The sequence below is a fragment of the Sinocyclocheilus anshuiensis genome, unplaced genomic scaffold (assembly GCF_001515605.1).
Source record: "Sinocyclocheilus anshuiensis isolate Anshui unplaced genomic scaffold, SAMN03320099.WGS_v1.1 scaffold371, whole genome shotgun sequence".
Lineage (NCBI taxonomy): Eukaryota > Metazoa > Chordata > Actinopteri > Cypriniformes > Cyprinidae > Sinocyclocheilus > Sinocyclocheilus anshuiensis.
In genome coordinates, this window is record NW_015549597.1 from 184,990 (window position 1) to 203,726 (window position 18,737).

General features: G+C 37.7%; 2 protein-coding genes across 3 annotated transcripts in view; one reads left to right on the plus strand and one right to left on the minus strand.

The window, feature by feature from the left end:
• The first annotated feature begins 117 nt into the window (after window positions 1-117).
• Window positions 118-3,401, plus strand: LOC107658446 (claudin-4-like). Its single transcript, XM_016446994.1, has 3 exons — window positions 118-235; window positions 1,620-1,752; window positions 2,406-3,401. Exons 2-3 carry the CDS (start codon window positions 1,621-1,623, stop codon window positions 2,907-2,909), a joined length of 636 nt encoding a protein of 211 aa, XP_016302480.1. The 5' UTR covers window positions 118-235; window position 1,620; the 3' UTR covers window positions 2,910-3,401.
• A 51-nt stretch (window positions 3,402-3,452) lies between these two features.
• LOC107658445 (coronin-1A-like) overlaps window positions 3,453-18,737 on the minus strand; it is a 24,219-nt gene continuing 8,934 nt past the window's right edge. For both annotated transcript variants that reach the window (XM_016446992.1, XM_016446993.1), the window contains exons 3-14: window positions 17,924-18,111; window positions 11,980-12,093; window positions 10,015-10,218; window positions 7,958-8,080; window positions 6,850-6,979; window positions 6,414-6,595; window positions 5,589-5,708; window positions 5,275-5,379; window positions 5,017-5,162; window positions 4,851-4,908; window positions 3,937-4,152; window positions 3,453-3,837 (exon numbers count right to left, since the gene is read on the minus strand). In XM_016446992.1, coding sequence (XP_016302478.1) covers window positions 3,739-3,837; window positions 3,937-4,152; window positions 4,851-4,908; window positions 5,017-5,162; window positions 5,275-5,379; window positions 5,589-5,708; window positions 6,414-6,595; window positions 6,850-6,979; window positions 7,958-8,080; window positions 10,015-10,218; window positions 11,980-12,093; window positions 17,924-18,111 — 1,685 coding nt within the window. In that variant the 3' untranslated portion in view covers window positions 3,453-3,738. The remainder of the gene's footprint in view (window positions 3,838-3,936; window positions 4,153-4,850; window positions 4,909-5,016; window positions 5,163-5,274; window positions 5,380-5,588; window positions 5,709-6,413; window positions 6,596-6,849; window positions 6,980-7,957; window positions 8,081-10,014; window positions 10,219-11,979; window positions 12,094-17,923; window positions 18,112-18,737) is intronic.

Below are 18,737 nucleotides of genomic sequence, written 5' to 3' on the forward strand. Positions count from 1 at the left end.
TAAAGAAAGCAGCAGGGAGAAAAAGAACAAGTCCAGTCTGGCCTTTTCCTCTTTACCAACCTGCCTCTGTCTCATTTTTACCCCTCCCATTGCATTCCTCTACAAATGCATCCTCACATCACACCACCTTCATTAGAGGTAACATTTTGGTAAGGTGGGAGACTAACTTAAAAGACTTCATCCAAAAACAAGAGGAAACTTGCAGAGAATCGTCTTCAAAGAGCTACAATAAAAGGTAAAGTTCAAACTTTTTACTCTTTGCGAAAAATTGTCTATTAAAACAAACAGCGAGGTTATATTAAACAAAGATCTGAAAATGTTAAATGATTAGTTTTTAAAAAAATCAAATAAATCAAATTCAAAATATATTTTATGTGAAATGAAAAAATAAATAAGTAGAAAAACGTAAAGCAATAAATCAGCTTACATGAGGTTACAGGGTGGTGCCTTTTTGTTTTCAGACTTCAACTATTTTGAGGAAGACCTAGCAGATATCAATGTTTAGAAGGACATTAACTCTATTATTTCTTAGGTGTATGACATTGTTAATATTTATCATGTTGCCTTTGTATGTAACAAAACATATAATTCATTACATATTACAACATTTCTTGAAGCACGTCATATTGTAAAGTGTTGGGATTCACAATGGATCTGTTTGTTCATTGTTATGTTAGATTATTACTGGCCTGAATCCTGGACAGCATGCAGACAAAAAAAAAATCTAAATTCCTCACTCATTCATGAGCAGAATTATCATCGCATAGACGGAAAGAATACAATTTTGGAGGAGCCGGACAGCATGTTAATCGCTCAGAGAGCTGCTGAATGATTCACCGTCAACTAAAAACAGCCACAATTACCGTTAGTCATTTTGCTGGTGCCCACGCACCACCTGGTCACCTTCTCTAGCTCCTCACCGATCCATTGCGCTTTGTTAGTGCTGAGTAGGAAGACAATGCAGTGCACTATAGTGGACTACAGGGTCTTACGTGCAGTCCACACATTCTAACAGTAGTTTTATGAATCAGCCACGAGCAAACCCTGAGGAGATACAAGAGAAGTTCAGTGAGAAAGCCACAGGCATTCGGGGGCGAGTGTACAAAAAACGAGCAGTTCACTGAAAAGGTACTCAGTGTTTATTATTAAAGAATAGAATAGAATAGAATAGAATAGAATAGAATAGAACACGCGGTACCTGAGACCCCTCTCAGGGAGTGGCAGTTACGTAACAAATGTAGCTAAAAGCAGATTTTAGGACCTGTTGAGACTTGAGGCTTGCTTCATGATGTGGGGTTTCTTAGAGATGTTGTTTTTTTTCCCGCTGCATCCCTGAGATATAAATTCCTGTATGGACCTGTCTATAGGGAGGAGCCATTGAGTTTATGTGCAAATGCATAAGAACTAGTTTAGAATATGTCTTACAAAATATACCATGACGCAAACAGGAAGGATTCAAAACCACTATCTTCACTAGCCTACTGCTTTTGCAGAGTGTGCATTTTTTCTTTGTTTGCTTTACTTTTAGTTTTAACACTATTTCCAAACTGAGAGCATCAATAATATTTTTCTACTGTATTATTATTATTATTATTTAATCTCCTTTATTCCTCTTTCAGCATGGGTTCGTCTGGAGTACAGATCGTGTGTATGGCACTGGGAATTTTAGGTCTCATTGCAGCGGTTGTGACCATTGCTGTTCCAAGATGGAAGGTTTCTGCTTTTATTGGTCAGAACATTATCACTGCACAGGTAAACCATTGCTGCAATTTCAAAAAGTTCAATTCAAAGAATAAATGTGTATGTTTGTGCAGTGCACAGATATAAAACTTAATCATAATTTGTGACCCTGGAGCACAAAACCAGTCTTAAGTCACTGGGGTATATTTGTAGCAATAGCCAAAAATACATTGTATGGATCAAAATTATTGATTTTTCTTTTATGCCAAAAATCATTAGGATATTAAGTAAAGATCATGTTCCATTAAGATATTTAGTAAATTTCCTACTGTAAATATATCAAAACTTAATTTTTGATTAGTAATATGCATTGCTAAGAACTTCATTTGGACAACTTTAAAGGCAATTTTCTCAATATTTTGATTTTTTTGCACCCTCAGATTCCAGATTTTCAAATAGTTGTATCTCGACCAAATATTGTGTTATCCTATAACAAACCATACATCAATGGAAAGCTCATTTATTCAGCTTTCAGATGATGTATAAATCTCAATTTCGAAATTGACCCTTATGACTGGTTTTGTGGTCCAGGGTCACATTTATTCATATTATTTCCAAAACTGCAGTCATTTCATGTTCCACGGTAGAAAGAAAATTCTTTAAAGGATGCTGATTCAATTCTATGGATAAAAAGGTATATTTCATATTTTTCCTTTGCCACACAGGTTCAGGAAGAAGGCTTGTGGATGGAGTGTGTGGTTCAGAGTACCGGACAGCAGCAGTGTAAAGCATACGACTCGCTGCTCATCCTGGGCTCTGACCTCCAAGCGGCCCGTGCCATGACCATCATCGGCTGCATGCTCACTGTCCTGTCCCTGCTCGTTCTGTGCGTCGGCGCCGACTTCACCACCTGCATCGACAACGAAGAAGTCAAACCCAAAGTGAGTCTGGTGTCCGCCATTGGGCTGATCCTCGCCGGCTTGTTGCTGATCATCCCCGTCAGCTGGGCCGCTCATAATGTCGTGCGCGACTTCAACAATCCACTGGTAGCCCAATCTCATAAGAGAGAGCTGGGAGCCTGTATCTTTGTGGGCTGGGGAGGAGGAGTCCTGCTCCTGCTGGCCGGAGGCTTGCTGTGCTGCTTCAGCAGACCCCGCTCCGGAGGATCCGGCGGAGCCGCCAAATACTACAGCAACAGCGCCTCTGCACCAAGCAAGAATTATGTGTAGATAAATTGGGTTAAACTAAGCAGTGGTCGCAGAAATTGAAGCTGTAGTATGTGAAATATGTCTATGTTAGTCTTTATAGTTGGTAGGTAATGAGAATAACATAAACTAGAAAAGGTCAAGATCTGCAAAGATGTAAATATTACTTGTTTAGAGCTACTGTCATAGATATAATAGTCTTTAAGCTTTTAAATTAGTTTCATATGGTAATAAACAATGTACTTGTTTATTAAAATTCAGGGATGGGCCGAGCTTGTGTCTAAAATACTTTCAGGCCATTTTATCTGTGCCAGTCCTTATCCTTTCAATAATGCTACTGAATAACTGAATTCATTATTTTTGAGCAATACAGAACAGATATTTTTTCAAGAACGTTTTAGGATACGGGAATCTACTGTAATCTGTACAAATGCTACACAATTGTGTGTGTGTGTTAGGTCATAATCATTTCTGTTGCCTCTCTGTATTTTCAATAAAACTGACTGATTTAAGACATTCGTGTGTGTAGAATGAACAATGAGTTTTTGACACATAAGTAAATCTTTGTTAAAATAACACTGGCATTTATTTCAAATCCTACAAAACATATATTAAAATGGGCTTCAAACAAATCTGGTCACATTAAAAATTCTAAAAAAAAAAAAAAAAAAGAAAATCCCTGAAGAGCAAAATTTGGTCTGAAATGGACTGTAAAATGGTATCCCATGAAAAAATGTCACATAATTCTACAAAATGTTCTTTCCAATGTACACCTTTTACGACTTCATTATTTGCATATCTTGTACATGTCCATTTGCATTTTTCTTTTCATTCTACTGGGGTCTCTCTTCAGCTACTTGCTCTCCAGTTCGCTCACTCGCTGGGTCAACTGCTCAACCATCTCTCTCAGCTCCTTCACCTCATTCTGCAAGGCCTGCAAGGTCTGCACGTCCTGTATATGAAACAGAAAGAAAGGCAGAATGAGTTTATTTGTGACAGAAAGGTTCATTAAAACACAATAAACAGGCAGAGGATTCCTGTGTTCTCTTACCGCGCTGTCAGACTGTCGGTTGCTTAAGGAAGATGATGTGGTGGCCATCAAGCTCTTGATGACTTTGAACTCTTTGTTTTTGGTGGTAGCCACAAAACCGTCTTTCAAGGAGATCAGAATTGGTTCCCCATTTTTACCAGAAAACCAATCATCTGCCTCCACTGATGGCTCTGGACCAATCGTGTCGGGGTAAAGGTCTTCTTGAAACAAGTCAGACTAAAGCAAAGAAATGATAATGCTGGATTAAGACAGTGGAACAAATAAGCAGCACTTAATAAACAAAGTGGCATTAATAAACTACCATTCAAAAAACTTGGGGGCGGTACAATTTTTTTATGTTTTTGAAAGGAGTACAGTAAAACAGTAACATTGTTAAATATTGTTCCAGTTTGAAAATAACTATTTTCCAATACTTGGGGGCGGTACAGTTTTTTTATGTTTTTGAAAGAAGTGAGTACAGTAAAACAGTAACATTGTTAAATATTGTTCCAGTTTGAAAATAACTATTTTCCAATTTTAACATATTTTAAAATGCAATTTATTCCTGTGATGGCAAAGCTGAATTTTCAGCATCATTACTCCAGTCTTTAGTCACATGATCCTTCAGAAATCATTCTAATATGTTGATTTGCTGCTCAAAAATAACATTTCTTAGTATTATCGATCCTGAAAACAATTTCGCAGCTTAATATTTTTGAGGAAACTGATAATTTTAAGGATTATTTGATAAATAGTTGACGTGAACAGCATTTATCTGAAATAGAAATCTTTTGTAACATTATAAATATCTTTACTGTCACGTTTGACCAATTTAATGTTTTATAAACCTGTTAAGTTTCTTTCAAACAAAAAACTCAAACTGACCACAAACCTTTGACAACATTTAAGCTGATCGTTGACTTTGACAAACTTACCTTACGAGGCACAGTCATAACAATAGGTTCACACTTTCTCTCGTGGAGTTTATAGAACCTAAAAGAAATATGAAATAATGCAGAATTTAAAATACTGACCTTTTTGTATGTTTGTGGGAGAAAGCAAGTACACTATAGGCCTGGCTGAAAGGCTGGATGTGTTTACCTTGCAATCTCACACTTGTTGACTTCCAGGCCTCTCTTGGGCATGTAGCCCATGCCCTTCTGACTCTCTTTACTGCTGTACATGGAGAGATAGTGAACGTATGGGGCCTCGTCTGTCACCTCAAAGTATCTGATGCTGCTGTCACCCTGTCAAACCATATACACTGGCTAAAACATCCAACTTCATGAACAAACAACTCTTCATGGCCATAAAATCTAAACTTGGCTCAAAACTTGAATGTCTTTCTTAGTTCCTTACCTTGCCACAAAGGTAGACTATACCAGTGTCAGGGTCAAAGAAAGGTAACAGCACCCCACTGCTGGTGTCCAGCTCCTGCAGGGTCAAAGGCTCACCAAAGTTTTTCTGCAACCACAAACACACTTTTGTGAGTCACTTGCTTGTGAAACTACAGTAGTCAACATTCGAAGTGGATCAAAAACTTTCATCAAAATTGTCCTAAAACCAAAATGCGTTCTTGTCTTAGGGCAACTTGGATGAACTTTTCTGATCCACTACAAATGTTGACTACTATAAAAAAAAGAGAGAGCTTCTGAAGCACAAGATGTACTCACAGGATCCCACAGCGCCACCTGTCTCTCACTCATGCGGCTGAAACCGGTGGTCAGGATCTTCCCATCAGACACAAACACAGCTCTGACTGGCCTGGAGCCTTCATGAGGCTTGTCCTTCTCCTGAAACAAACATGTACACAGAAAGAAGTCATATGAGCAGCGCCAAATCACATGACAGTAAATGAGCTAGCAGAAAGGAACGTATAAGAAAGAGAAATGTTCACAATTTTAATTAAATGCTTTCACTGAACTTAAAATGTTCAAAGACAGAAATGTGGCCACATTTACTGTTTTTAGTTCATTTTCACCAGCAAAATCCAGCTGTTTAAAAAGAAATCAATATAATTGGGAATTTTGCGCAGATTTCGCAGCAGGTTCAAGTTGGTCACGAGGATTCACCGCATTTGTTTTTGTCTGCGAAATTTTGTTATGGTGTCTGCATTTTAAGAAAACGTTAAATTAATATCAACTTAAAGGATTTTCTGTTATTTACAATGGCTTTAAATGATTCAGTATTATGCGCTCCATCTAGAGTTTTCTGAATACTCACATGATCATTAAAAAAAAAACACACACACACTAAAATGCCTTAAAATTGCCTCAAGACTACATGAAACCCAACCATCTTAAACAACGGATCTTTTAAGTACAGCAACAAGTGCATCCTGACACCACAAGACAAAAACTTTCTGGATGCGACAACAAAATCAATGTGGCGAACGGTAAACAATGTAACCATATGAATTATTTATACCCCATGCATTCTTTTTTTTAGCATTATTCACACTATTTTATAATTTCTTTCCAGTGAAGGCATACACGTACACAGATGACGGAGCCCTTGCGGGGGTCTAACACGCGTAATTTCTTGTCCTTGCAGGAAGTGAGGATCTGAGAGCCGTTTCTGTTCCAGCAGGCGCTGTAGATCAGATCAGTGTGCACTGAGTCAATGCGCACCACTGCCTCTCCATGAACCACGTTCCACAGGATGACCACGTTATCACAGCCTTCAAGAAGAAAACGAGAGAAAGAGAGGGACAAGGTAAATAAAGTATATATGTAGACAGAGGGGGAGAAAGGAAAACAGAATCATGTCAAATTTATGATAACCCGAAGATGTGTGTTAAGAAGATGTGTGCGTGAAGAATCAGCAGATGGCGCCATCAACTGCCTCTATGTCGCACAACTGAGTGCATACATATATAGGTGTAGTTCTAGCCTGCACTTTTGGCTATTGAGTGGGTGTCTTATGTTGGTTTACCTGCACTCATTAGCACATTGTGGGCAGTGGGGTGCCAGCTGAGGATGCCCACGCGTTTAGAGTGACCGTCCAGCTTCACAGCTGGGTCCTTCAGTGGTGATATGAGACCTCCATCTGGAATCTCCCAGATCTATTACATGACAACATTGACCTTATGTTATAATAAGTAGTATGAGCTAGACTTGCCGCAGTATTATATTTTTCACAGCAGTACGGTAGCTGTGTTCAAACGGTAATATACCAGTATTACCGCTTGTTGTATGCTAGGTGGTGCTAAGGGGTCATTTTTGCTGTGCAATTGGGGTTCTCAAGGGGCTCACAGGGGTCCCCAAACATTTTTGTTAGCCGAACCCCTTAGAAGTAAAACGTTCACTTGAAGTACCCCCTGAGAATAAATAAATTACATTTCAATAAATAAAAAATAAATTTGCATGCTCACGGTTCTCTGATGTCACATAGCATGCCATGCAAGTAAACATAAAACATTTAGTCTATTTTTGAGTGTGCTATTTCCGTTGTTTTCATTTTAAAACTCTAGAGAACTACACAACTTACAATTAAAAATTATATTGCAATTTAATAATATTTATTGTTTATTATTATTTAATAATAATAATATATTTATTCATATATATTATTTATTTATTTTAACTAAACATTTTAATGCAATTTAACAATAAAGAAAGTTAAATTATTAACTCACACAGTTAAAACATTAAACATGTTTCTCATGTATGAAAAGTATCTGTAGATATGAGAGTGTCCACATGAGCGTTATTTAAGCATATTCTATTCGTTATGGGATATATGAACTGTTGTGGATAAGTAAAGTCCATTAATAAGTTTCCCCCTTTAAACCGGCATAAATTTCCATACCAGCAGCACACTAGCAAGCCTAGTATGACTTGTTTTGTACACATAATTTGATCATTTAAGTAATTAATTTATTATTGATTATTGATTACATTTATTTTGTTTATGATCATGTGGATGGCACTGGGCAGAGAACTGTGAATTATACTAGCATTTTCACTTTAGTATGACTACTGTTCAACTGTTTTGGTGCATAAATGTAATTTGATCAAACCATTAGGCCAAAGGCACTCACCATGACACTACAGTCTTCAGAGCCACTGGCAATGATGTTGTCATTATGTGGGCAGAATTCGATGTCCAATACGGGTCCAGTGTGACCACAGACAGTGGGCAGGGACATGTCAATGCGACCCGTCTAAAACACAAATCAAAGGGGCTAAAAAATGAGCTATTAAGGAAAACATTGGTATGGAGTGGAAAACATAAACATACACAAATAAACCCATTAACAAGACCCCCAAATGACTAAACATAGAATATCAACTCAAAACCTCTATTGCTCTGACAAACAGAGCAGAAAGAGCATGAGAGATCTCAGACAGACGAGGGGGGCTGTGTCAGCTGATCTCAATTTTACAGCTATGCCTTCAATTATGCCTAATAACTACTAACCCGTTTAGAGAGGACAGCACTGTGCAGGAGTTCCCATCATGCACATGGAGAGCACTTTCACTCTGCCAAAGTCATATTGTTAAATGTGAGTGTTGTGTGCAATCTATAAATTATTATTGCAATAAGTTAGGGGCTGCAATAAGTTAAGAAATACTACAGTGATTTATGACGGGACTAAAGCATTGTTGTTCTTAACTTAAACTAAAACCATTAAAAACCACTGTTAATTTGAAATACAGCTCAATAAAAATTAGTAATGTTGCCTTCGCAACTAACTGAAAATAACTCAAATTACTAACAGTGAAATAACGATTTTTTTTACATTTTGAGATAAATTTTAAATAAATGTAACGAATAAATTAAAACTAAATACAAATATTAAAAACGAATAAAAACAAAAAAAAAACTTGTTTTTGTTGACTAAAACTTGAATTAAAATACTGAAAATATAAAATTAACGCTAATTCAAAATAAGAATAAATAATATAGAATTATATAATTAATATAAAAATAAAACTAGTCAAGATAATTTAATCATTGTCAGATCAAGTGACTGGGGACTGAATTAAGTTCTTAAGTTCAAACAGATTAATCTTTTACAAAAGAGTCTTACTTCTGGTACAATGGGGTCCAAATGTTTGAGATCTAATTTAATACAAGAATACAAATTATATTATCAGCATGACAACTTGAGCTAAAAGTGTACTTAAAAAAATGTATGTCAGTATTTCTATAGTATCATGCACCCCCTTACTGACATGTGTAAACTCCACAAGTTTGTGCAAAACCAGATGATCGTGTTATCAGTCTCAAAATGCAGCTTTCAAAACTTCCTCAAGCCACCCAAATGAAATAAAAGGGCCCGACTCGAATTCTCGTGTTCATTGGGAAACAATGGCTGGCATTGAGCAAAGCACAGAGTGTAAGATGCACAGCAGATTGAATATGACAGAACTCCCATTCATTCTCTAGTATAAGACCCAGGAGCGCAGACAGAGCAACATATAGAAACAGAGGACCAGAGATGATGGACAGAGAAGATGAAAATAAAAGGCATATGAAATAAACTATACAACCCAAAAAAAGAGGAAGGCAAGAAAATGTTTCCACCATCTCTCTGTAAGAGATGCAAACATCCTCTGCTAATTTTTGAAAGGCATTTTGAAAACGTAGCATTTTTCAGTCATAAATTTTTGTGAAGTAAAAAGTACATATTCAAATTTTAAATCAAGCTGATCACACGGAAAAGGCAGGCACATCAAGCCTAAGTGGCAGCTGTCCTTTTCTCACAGTTTTTGTCACTCACTCACTCACTCTGCAAGCTGTCACCACATCCTGTGCAGAGCTGACAGCAGCGCACTCCAAATATGGCAAAAACAAGATGCAAGAGCGCATAAAGAGAAGAGATGGTGACACGTACATATGAAACTCAACCTTCAACTTCCTTATTTAGACAAACATATCTACAGTTCACAATTCAAAGGCCTCGGAAGATAATTTAAAACAGGTAACGGCTTGAAAATATCAAGACCTAAACCTAACTACCGGTATATAACTAACTATCCAACTTAATCTTAATATTGGCCTGCATACAACACTGCCCTTCATCCAAGGCTTGTTTTATAAAGATTTCAATTAATTTGAGCTTAATGAGTCTGACATGCTATCTGGATGCACCTTGCTCAGGGGCAGGACAATGAAAGCTCCTCCACCGCTGGCATCCACAATCATGGCCACAAACTTGGGGTTGACCGAGCAGAAGTTGCTGTCCCAGGTCATCTGGGAGATCCTGATGTCATCATAGCACTGGTCCGCCTTCAGCGCCTGGCCGAAGACGTGGCGGAACTTACTGGACCTGACCACCTTCCTAGACATGATGACCTGAGGAGAGACAGAGAAGGAAGAGACACAGGGATGGAGAGGAAACAAAGCATACACATGAGAAACAATAATATAGTTTTCATCATCATTTCGTTTTGTGTATCTTATAGGCTACATGATTCATTGAATTGAAGTGTTTTTTTGTTGTTGTTGAGGTTTAGCTATTTGTGATTTGTGGTGAAATTGGCTGACTCCATTCCAGCAATCGATGGTGATCTTAACTCATTGCTGTGGTCCGTATGCTTGCACTCAAGTTGTATTCTTCAATGAATGCCTGCATTCTCTTAAATTTGCATGAATTCTTGTAAATGAATAGTTACAGATAAGAGACCAAAGGGGTGAAAACGAAAGAGAACGTATCCGCTCAACGTCTTTTTCAACTTTCTATGTTTAAAACTGCATTTAGGCAATAAGCTCAAAGAAAGAGGAAGGAAAAAGGAAACTAGCATGAAGTGACAGAGAAGGAAATGCTCGGGCTACTTCTTCAAGTCTTGATGCCACTTTATCTGCAGGTTTTAGTAATAAAGCATTTTGCTTCGTGCCCCCTTCTCATCTATTTCGCTCTCTGTTGCCCATTTTTTTCCCTTATCGTCCCTATATCAAATGCACTCTTGTGCATATGCTTAATTAGTTGACTAACAAATGTCACTCTCATTTGCAATGCATCATACCCTGAATGCTCACAGCACTCAGTAAAATAACCTGAAAAATTAAAGGTGCATTAGAGCATTAAATAGGCTGAGAGAGGAAACTGTCGTAACTGGACTAACACCACAGCAAGTGTGGGAGCGCAGGAGATGTTCAGAACTTCAGTTACACCACATCCTTCCACACAAACATGGAAACCACTGAGTTATTTCTACCTGCTTCGGAGATACTTCAAAATGTTTTCATCATGATATAAAACAGCTAATCCAGTTAAGGTATCACAGTAGTTGTTATATTCAAAGTGGATGGAAAAGAAGTACAGTAACTAACTGCAGGTTGTTCTAAACCTGTGACTTTTTTCTTGTTTGGAACACAAATTGAGCTGTTGGGCAGAATGTTAACCTCAGCCAGTCCTTTTCATTCATGTATTTTTTCATCCAATGAAAGTGAATGCGACAGAGATATATTCAGTCTAACATCTTTCATGTTCACCGGAAGAAAGTAAGTCATGCAGGTTTGGAAGTACATGAAGGTGAGAAAGTACAATGACAGAATTTTCATTTTTGCAAGAGCTAATTCTTCAAGTTTTATTATTATTAGCCTACTACTATTATGTTGGCTTGAAATATTTGTTTACATTGCTTTATCCTTTGTCTGCATTTCTTCCAAGCTCATTTAAGATACAAGAGCAAACTCCTATATAGTCTGCACTATTTTTCATACAATAATATGCAGTTATATCAGCTTCATCTTTATCTGGAAATACTGTTTAGTTCTCTTACTAAACTTCCTCAAATATTTAACCGTGCCTTGCCACAGTTCAGAAAGGCACAGCTCGACGCATTTAGCAATGAAAAAGCATTAACATAAATACAGTACTAAACTGAGTACAAACTGAATTTATTATGAACGAGCCGCAGATTAGGGCTGTGTTTCAAAATCTGCTTACCTAAACAGCATTTTAGGCAGTACAGAAGCGGTTAGGCGCGCCCAGTGTGCCGTCTAGTTAGTCAGCTCACTAGGTCGCAGATAAAGATGCAAAGTTATGAAGTGTTTCCAATCACTGCAGCACAACACACAAACACGCAGTATGATGGGACAGGGGGACTGTACCTGAGAACTGTGGCTGGGGAGGGACTCTGACTCCTGAGGCGAGAGGATGAAGCGCTGGACGCTGGCAGATGGAGAGGAGTGGGTGAATGCCAGCAGTAGTGGCCAGAGCGCACTCTAAATCAAGGAGGAAGTGAGAGTTTGAGATGTAGATGCGAATGGGAGGTGTCCTCGCTTTATGTTCCCTTTTAAAGTGATTTACGTTGCGTGAAGCTGCTCCTAGTCCTCACTTCATCTCACAACTTCATCGTGTCATAGCAACACAAACGTGACGTGCGCTCGGTTTCGTAGACATGTTAATCTGAATGTTATCTCTGTTGAACTTTTCTGTATTCACACTCAAATTTCCTACGCTTTCTTTTGTAACAATAAGGAACTAAACACTAAAGCAGTGAAATGCAGCATTAAAGTAAATGCCTTTAACTTTAAAAATGACCATGACAACCATATTTTCCGCCAAAATGTCGTAGTATTGTTAAAACACTTTGGTAGCATTAGCCACCACTTTTTTTTTTTTGCATCCTAAATAAATAAAAATTGTGAAATCTTCTTAGACTGTTTGAAAGAGGTTAATTTATTTGTTTTGTCATGTTTTTACAGTATGTAGTTTGGTGGAAACTAGTTCACCATTTATAACCTTTTTACCCTAAAATTACAATATTTGGGTTTGATGATTTTATTTATTTACTACACTCTAAAAAATGCTGGGTTGTTTCAACCCAATTTTGGGTCAAATATGGACTAACCCAACTGTTGGGTTAAAAAGTTAATTTAAAAATGTAACCAAAATTTAACCCAACAGTTGGGTTAGTCCATATTTGACCCAAAATTGGGTTGAAACAACCCAGCATTTTTTAGAGTGTAGTAAATAAATAAAATCATCAAACCCAAATATTGTAATTTTAGGTTTTTTTCGACAAGAAGTGCCCTTTTCACATTCAATTGAATGCCTCAATTAAGGCAACCCTAATTTTCACATTTAAATTTATATTTTTATTTGAACAATAATCAGATTAATTATTCTCCAGGAATAAAGTTTTACGGGTTAGGGTTAATTTCTCAAAAGTGACAAATTTAATAAATAGAGGAATATAATAACAAATATTTTTTAAACACCCCCAGTCACACAAGCACTTCACTTCACCTGTGAGAATAAACAGGCAAACAGAAGTGGAGGTCAAAATATAAAAGCATTTCATTAACAGTCCTATTTTAAATCATTTAAAAAAGAAAGGAAGTCAAAAGAGACCATTTAAAAATATAAACCTCAATTTATTGCACAATTGCTGCAGGAGACCGTGGGGTTTGGAAGATCTGTCTTGTGTGAACACATGTAACTGTGGACACACAAATAGACTGAGAGAGAAATATAGGCCCATAAAACAAACCAACAGAGACACGCTTGTAGATAATAATAAAAAAATTCATTTACAACAAGAAATGTTTATGTAAAACCAAAGTTATAGTAAATTTTGCAATAAATAAGTTGAGAACACCTGATAAAACAACAAAAACAAAGATATACGGCCAGTAGGGCTCAGTGCATGACCTGTAACAGACTTCATCCAGAAGGTCAACACGGTTTAACTGAACATCATTTATGCAGCTACCGACTCATAAGAGTCAATAGAGCGCTGTGGCCACCAGATGGTGCCAAACAACAACCAAATTCAACAAAAACACACAAGCAGGAGCGGAAACAAAAAACGACAGATCTTTCAGAGACCTCCCGTCTTCCTATGTGCATTAGTATTCTCAGCCTTTGTACTTAAATTAACATTATCACTGATAGTGGTAACCCATCTCAGAATAATAGTAATAATAACAATATATCCATTATCATAATAATGCAAAATATAACTAATGAGGAGTAGTTTTTAAATTATCATTAACAGGCTATCCAGCACCTGCATACTAAGAACAAAAAAAAAAGTTATTATAGTTTCATACATCATGTCATTATTTTTTACCACGGGACATTAGAATATACAGACAGGAGAACATCATCCATGAGAATATCATTCTTGTTCCTCCTCTGAAACATGGGTTATGATGCAATCCATTTCCTTTAGGGCTCAATGTAACATGCTCTGCACATTCTCACATCACCTAACTAACTACATGAATAAACACATTCTTGATCAGCATTTACGGACACATTCGGCCCCACGAAGGCAATATGCATCAAGAAGGATGCACAGTCCAAATGCCTGATGACTGACAAGCCATCGCGACCTTTGCCCTTAAAAACATACAACTGTCATCATTTTTTTCAGTCTTCGATTTTAACCAGAAAAAGCAAAGAAGACATGACAGGATGAAAAGAAAACTGGCCCGAAATCAGTTGTTGAGGTCACTCGGTACAAGTGAGCACTGACAGGGCACCCTGAGAAGAGGAAACCCCAGGATGGCATGGTCTGAGCAAAACATGTCGGTGTGAACACACAGATCTGTTTCTTTTCAGGACTGGTAAAACATCTTGTTTTTGGAATTCACATGTACAAACATGTTTGTGTATACATATATATTTATGTACATATTTCGATTATGCATAGTTATCCAGTGGGTTTCAGAGGTAATAACAAACCAAAACATCTGTATGCCGCTCTGTACTTTTCATAATGTAAAAAAGAGATTTTACCAACCGAACTATATTACAGTCCCTTCTAAACAGCTTAAAAACCAAAGACCGTGTTAATGACATTATGACATCATAGTAGTACAGACATATGATTATGACGTTAACCTTACTAAATAATCTAACTGCATTGTTAACTCCTCTGCCAGGCCTGTCGTTGTGATGTCACGATTTTAGCTTTTTTACAGTTACAGAATGATCAAACCACTGCTGCCTTTGAAATGAAATCGGACAATAAATATTGAGTGTCGCTCTCTGAGATGAAATACGTTAACATTCAATATATTTTCTTATAACATTGTTGCTTTGTATATTAATATGAATATATAAAAATGTCAGTATGTATGCCACTTGCATTTTATGCATATACAGTCTACATACAGGTATTTACGTTACCTATATGGACTTTTAAGTTCTTAATTGGTTTTCACTTTGATCCAAAGCCCTTTTGGTAAAAAAAATAAAACAGTGCAGTTAATTACTTGATATGGTTGTATTGCCTCTGGGCTGCTCTCTTGATTTCATTCCGTTTCTAAAGACAGATATATTTGATGCATTAGCTCTGTTACGGCACATTAAGCAGTGGTTGCATTGCACAAGCATTAGAAATCGCATGTTGTGTTTTAAGGGGATTGGTTTACTAGTACTTACATGCACCACTTGATTGAAGAGTCTAATGTTTATCATTTAATAGCATTAAAGGGGTTGGGGTAAACCTTCCCCAATTCTGAGGGACTAGTTTTTTGTTTTTAAAACCACCCTGGGCTGCTAAGATCAGGGCCGTCGTGCTCGACACCTGAGGCCCTAAAATCTAATTTGGCATAGAGTATGTGTAAGTGTTTGTCAGATACATCTAAGCAACATTCTACCTAACATGCACTGATTCTACACTAATAGGTCTGATCTCTGTTAGAGGATATTAGAGTACTGTGGTTGTGTAAAGATATGTGATCCCCAACTGGTTAAAATAATATATGTATATTAAATAAATACAGTAGTAGTAGCAATTCAAATAAAATATCTTCAAACATTGCCAAATGTCAAAATAACGTCTTAAATATAATAAATATAATGCCAATGATATGAATAGAGAGGGTAATTGAAATAAACGGCAGGCCTCACTGATGTTTATTCTAAAAGCTATATTGTGATAGTGTCAGTGAATCTATCACATCGTGTTGTTTGTTTGTCAGTTCTTTAAAACTAGCGAGGTTGGAAGGGTTAAGAGTCATCCTTGGTTTGTTCCGCTCAGTACTGCATAAGCGTGCTAAGCGAACAAATCCAAATGTGCAAAAACGGCATAATACAGACCATTTGGAACAATGTGAACATCTCCATAGTGCAATCTGCAATCAATAGAACTGTTTTAGTTTACATTAATCGCATTCTAAAGTAGATATAAAGGAGACTTGATTGTTCAGCTTTAGTCACTGTAAACAACTCTGTTAAACCTGGAGTCTTTTGGCAGCTTTTCTTAAATCAGAGGAGTCATTATGAATTATATCCAATCAAGTTCATCCCACTACTAGGGACTTAGATAATCCGTATATATATAGCATTAATTTGGCACAAGTGAGCAGTACCAATATTCCACTAGTCTTCATTGGGGAATTCATAGTGTATTGGCATGTGTAATATTGCTCCATTCTGGAGTCTAATATTCATCTGCCACATCTGATGAGCGGGAACATCGGGTGCACAGTGGACGAGGATGGCCAGCAGAGAATTAAAGCCTTTGTGAAAACAGCACGCCATTAAGAAAATAATTTGCCTTGTCTTGAATCCAAGGTTACATAGTTAATTGAGGTTAAAGGTCAGAAAGAAATGAAATCTAATTTAGAGCAGTACAAAATCCAATCTTCCAAACTACAGATTAGGATATTAAAACCGTAAGTGTACAAGGCTGAATCGACTGTTCAGCGGTACAGCAGAGAAAATATCTTCTGCAGGTAACGTAAAATGCTTCCCAGGGTATTATTAAAGTCATGCTCCTGCAAAAACAGCATTGAATAAATGCCCCTTAGATGTTAACAAACATGATCAAAGTCACATAGAGCACTAAAAAATAAAACGGGCACTCAGCAACTTTAACCAGCCAGTAAACGTATAAATGGCAAGGCTACAAACCAAGGAATGAACCCTTCACCCTTCGCTTGCTTACAGGTATCAGGGTGAGAATGCGGAAAATGTGGACCTGAACAGGGAGACGACAAAAAAAGAGTGGAGAAAAAAGTGTGATAAAACAAGTAAAATCAACTCAAGTATTTCCAGTAAATGTTGCTGTGAGACTGGGTATACAGTACGTGTGTGTGTGTGTGTGTGTGTGTGTGTGTGTATGTGTGTGCGGTGTTTGTGTGGTGTTAGATGTAACATCTGATATGCTGCATAGTCTGCAATAGAGTAATAAGTTGAAAGTTGGAGGTGCATACATCAGTTCTGCACCGGTGATCTTTGTTTGTCACCAGCAAAATTGAGAATAGAGACAAACTATAATTAGTTTTCATAAAAGCCATGCTATTTTGTGCAATGAATTTTTGTTTTTCGCTATACGTTAAATCTTACTTTTCGAGAGCCAATCATTTGAGGGCTCGATCATGTCTCTTAAAACTAAATTTAGAGGTTATTTATTAAATGCTTTAAACGCTGGTGAACACATGACATCAAATAATGTCAGACCCCATATGTGCGTGTGTGTGTGTGTGTGCGCGCCTATAGAATGTGTAGGTCTCAAACCAAAAAATAAATAAAAATAAAAATAGCCTTTGTTTGAGCTAGCAGGTCTAAACAGTGCCATGCACAATGTTTACGCAAACGCAGATATGTACATTCTGGCTACTGACGGCACAAACAAGCATGTGTGTCAAAGCTGGCACTGGTGTCTCCTAAAAAACATGTAAAACACTTCTTATGGACTTTCGTGCACACAGTTATATACAAAGCACAAAAGCCTCCTCCCTCCCCAAACCATTCTTTGCCCAATTACGTCGCATTCCCAAATATCTCATTACTAAAAGAGGTCCTCACGCCCTATTACCCATGATTCCAGACTAGCAGGGGCCACTGTCAGTCTGAGGGACAGTGATACGTGTTGATCCACAGTAAGTCGTCCAGCACCCCCCAGTGTAGGTACAGTATGGACACCACCACCAGCACGTGCATGATCTGATGGCTGTTGCACCAGTAGTCAAAGAGGCCCGGGCAGAACCGCTCGGGGATTCGCGTGATATTGATGACACCGCCCAACACCGCTAGTGCATCCATGGTGAGAAAGTGACGCAGTGAGGTGGGACTTCCTCCGCCCACACCTACCCCACGCAGAAGGAAAAACGAGAAGCGGAAAAGCGCCTGCCAGGCGAAGGAACGCAGACGGCGCACTCTGCTGCGTGCTGTGATGGCACAGTAGATGCCGTAACTGGAGAGCAGGATGTACATCAGCAGAGCCACTGTGCGGGTGAAGGGGTAGCAGAGAAGAGTGCTGTACACGATGGGCAGGGCTCCTGTGAACCGAAACACAGTGTTACTAGGATGACTAGTATAACTGTACAGCTCACGTCATTCAAGTATGTTTGGTGAGCAGATACGAAATTCCACAAAAAAGGGTGGATTGCTTTATGGCAGCAACAAATGCATGTGTACAGCTATCCACTGTAATCACGACAGTGAATTCCACTCACTTAAGTGTACAGGGCTCCAAAGTTGCAAAAATACACAAAACTACATATAGTTGCTGTAACGCATTTGCTTACCACTGTACATTGTAAAGAAAAATTCTGATATATATACAGGTGCATCTCAATAAATTAGAATGTCGTGGAAAAGTTAATTTATTTCAGTAATTCAACTCAAACTGTGAAACTCGTGTATTAAAAAAATTCAATGCACACAGACTGAAGTAGTTTAAGTCTTTGGTTCTTTTAATTGTGATGATTTTGGCTCACATTTAACAAAAACCCACCAATTCACTATCTCAACAAATTAGAATACTTCATAAGACCAATAAAAAAAACATTTTTAGTGAATTGTTGGCCTTCTGGAAAGTATGTTCATTTACTGTACATGTACTCAATACTTGGTAGGGGCTCCTTTTGCTTTAATTACTGCCTCAATTCGGCGTGGCATGGAG

Excerpts from the sequence above, each read along its gene's own strand:
- LOC107658446 (XM_016446994.1), top strand. The coding sequence starts at position 1,621 with ATGGGTTCGTCTGGAGTACAGATCGTGTGTATGGCACTGGGAATTTTA. Across the intron at positions 1,753-2,405 it reads AGAACATTATCACTGCACAG|GTTCAGGAAGAAGGCTTGTG; the intron begins GTAAACCATTGC and ends TTTGCCACACAG.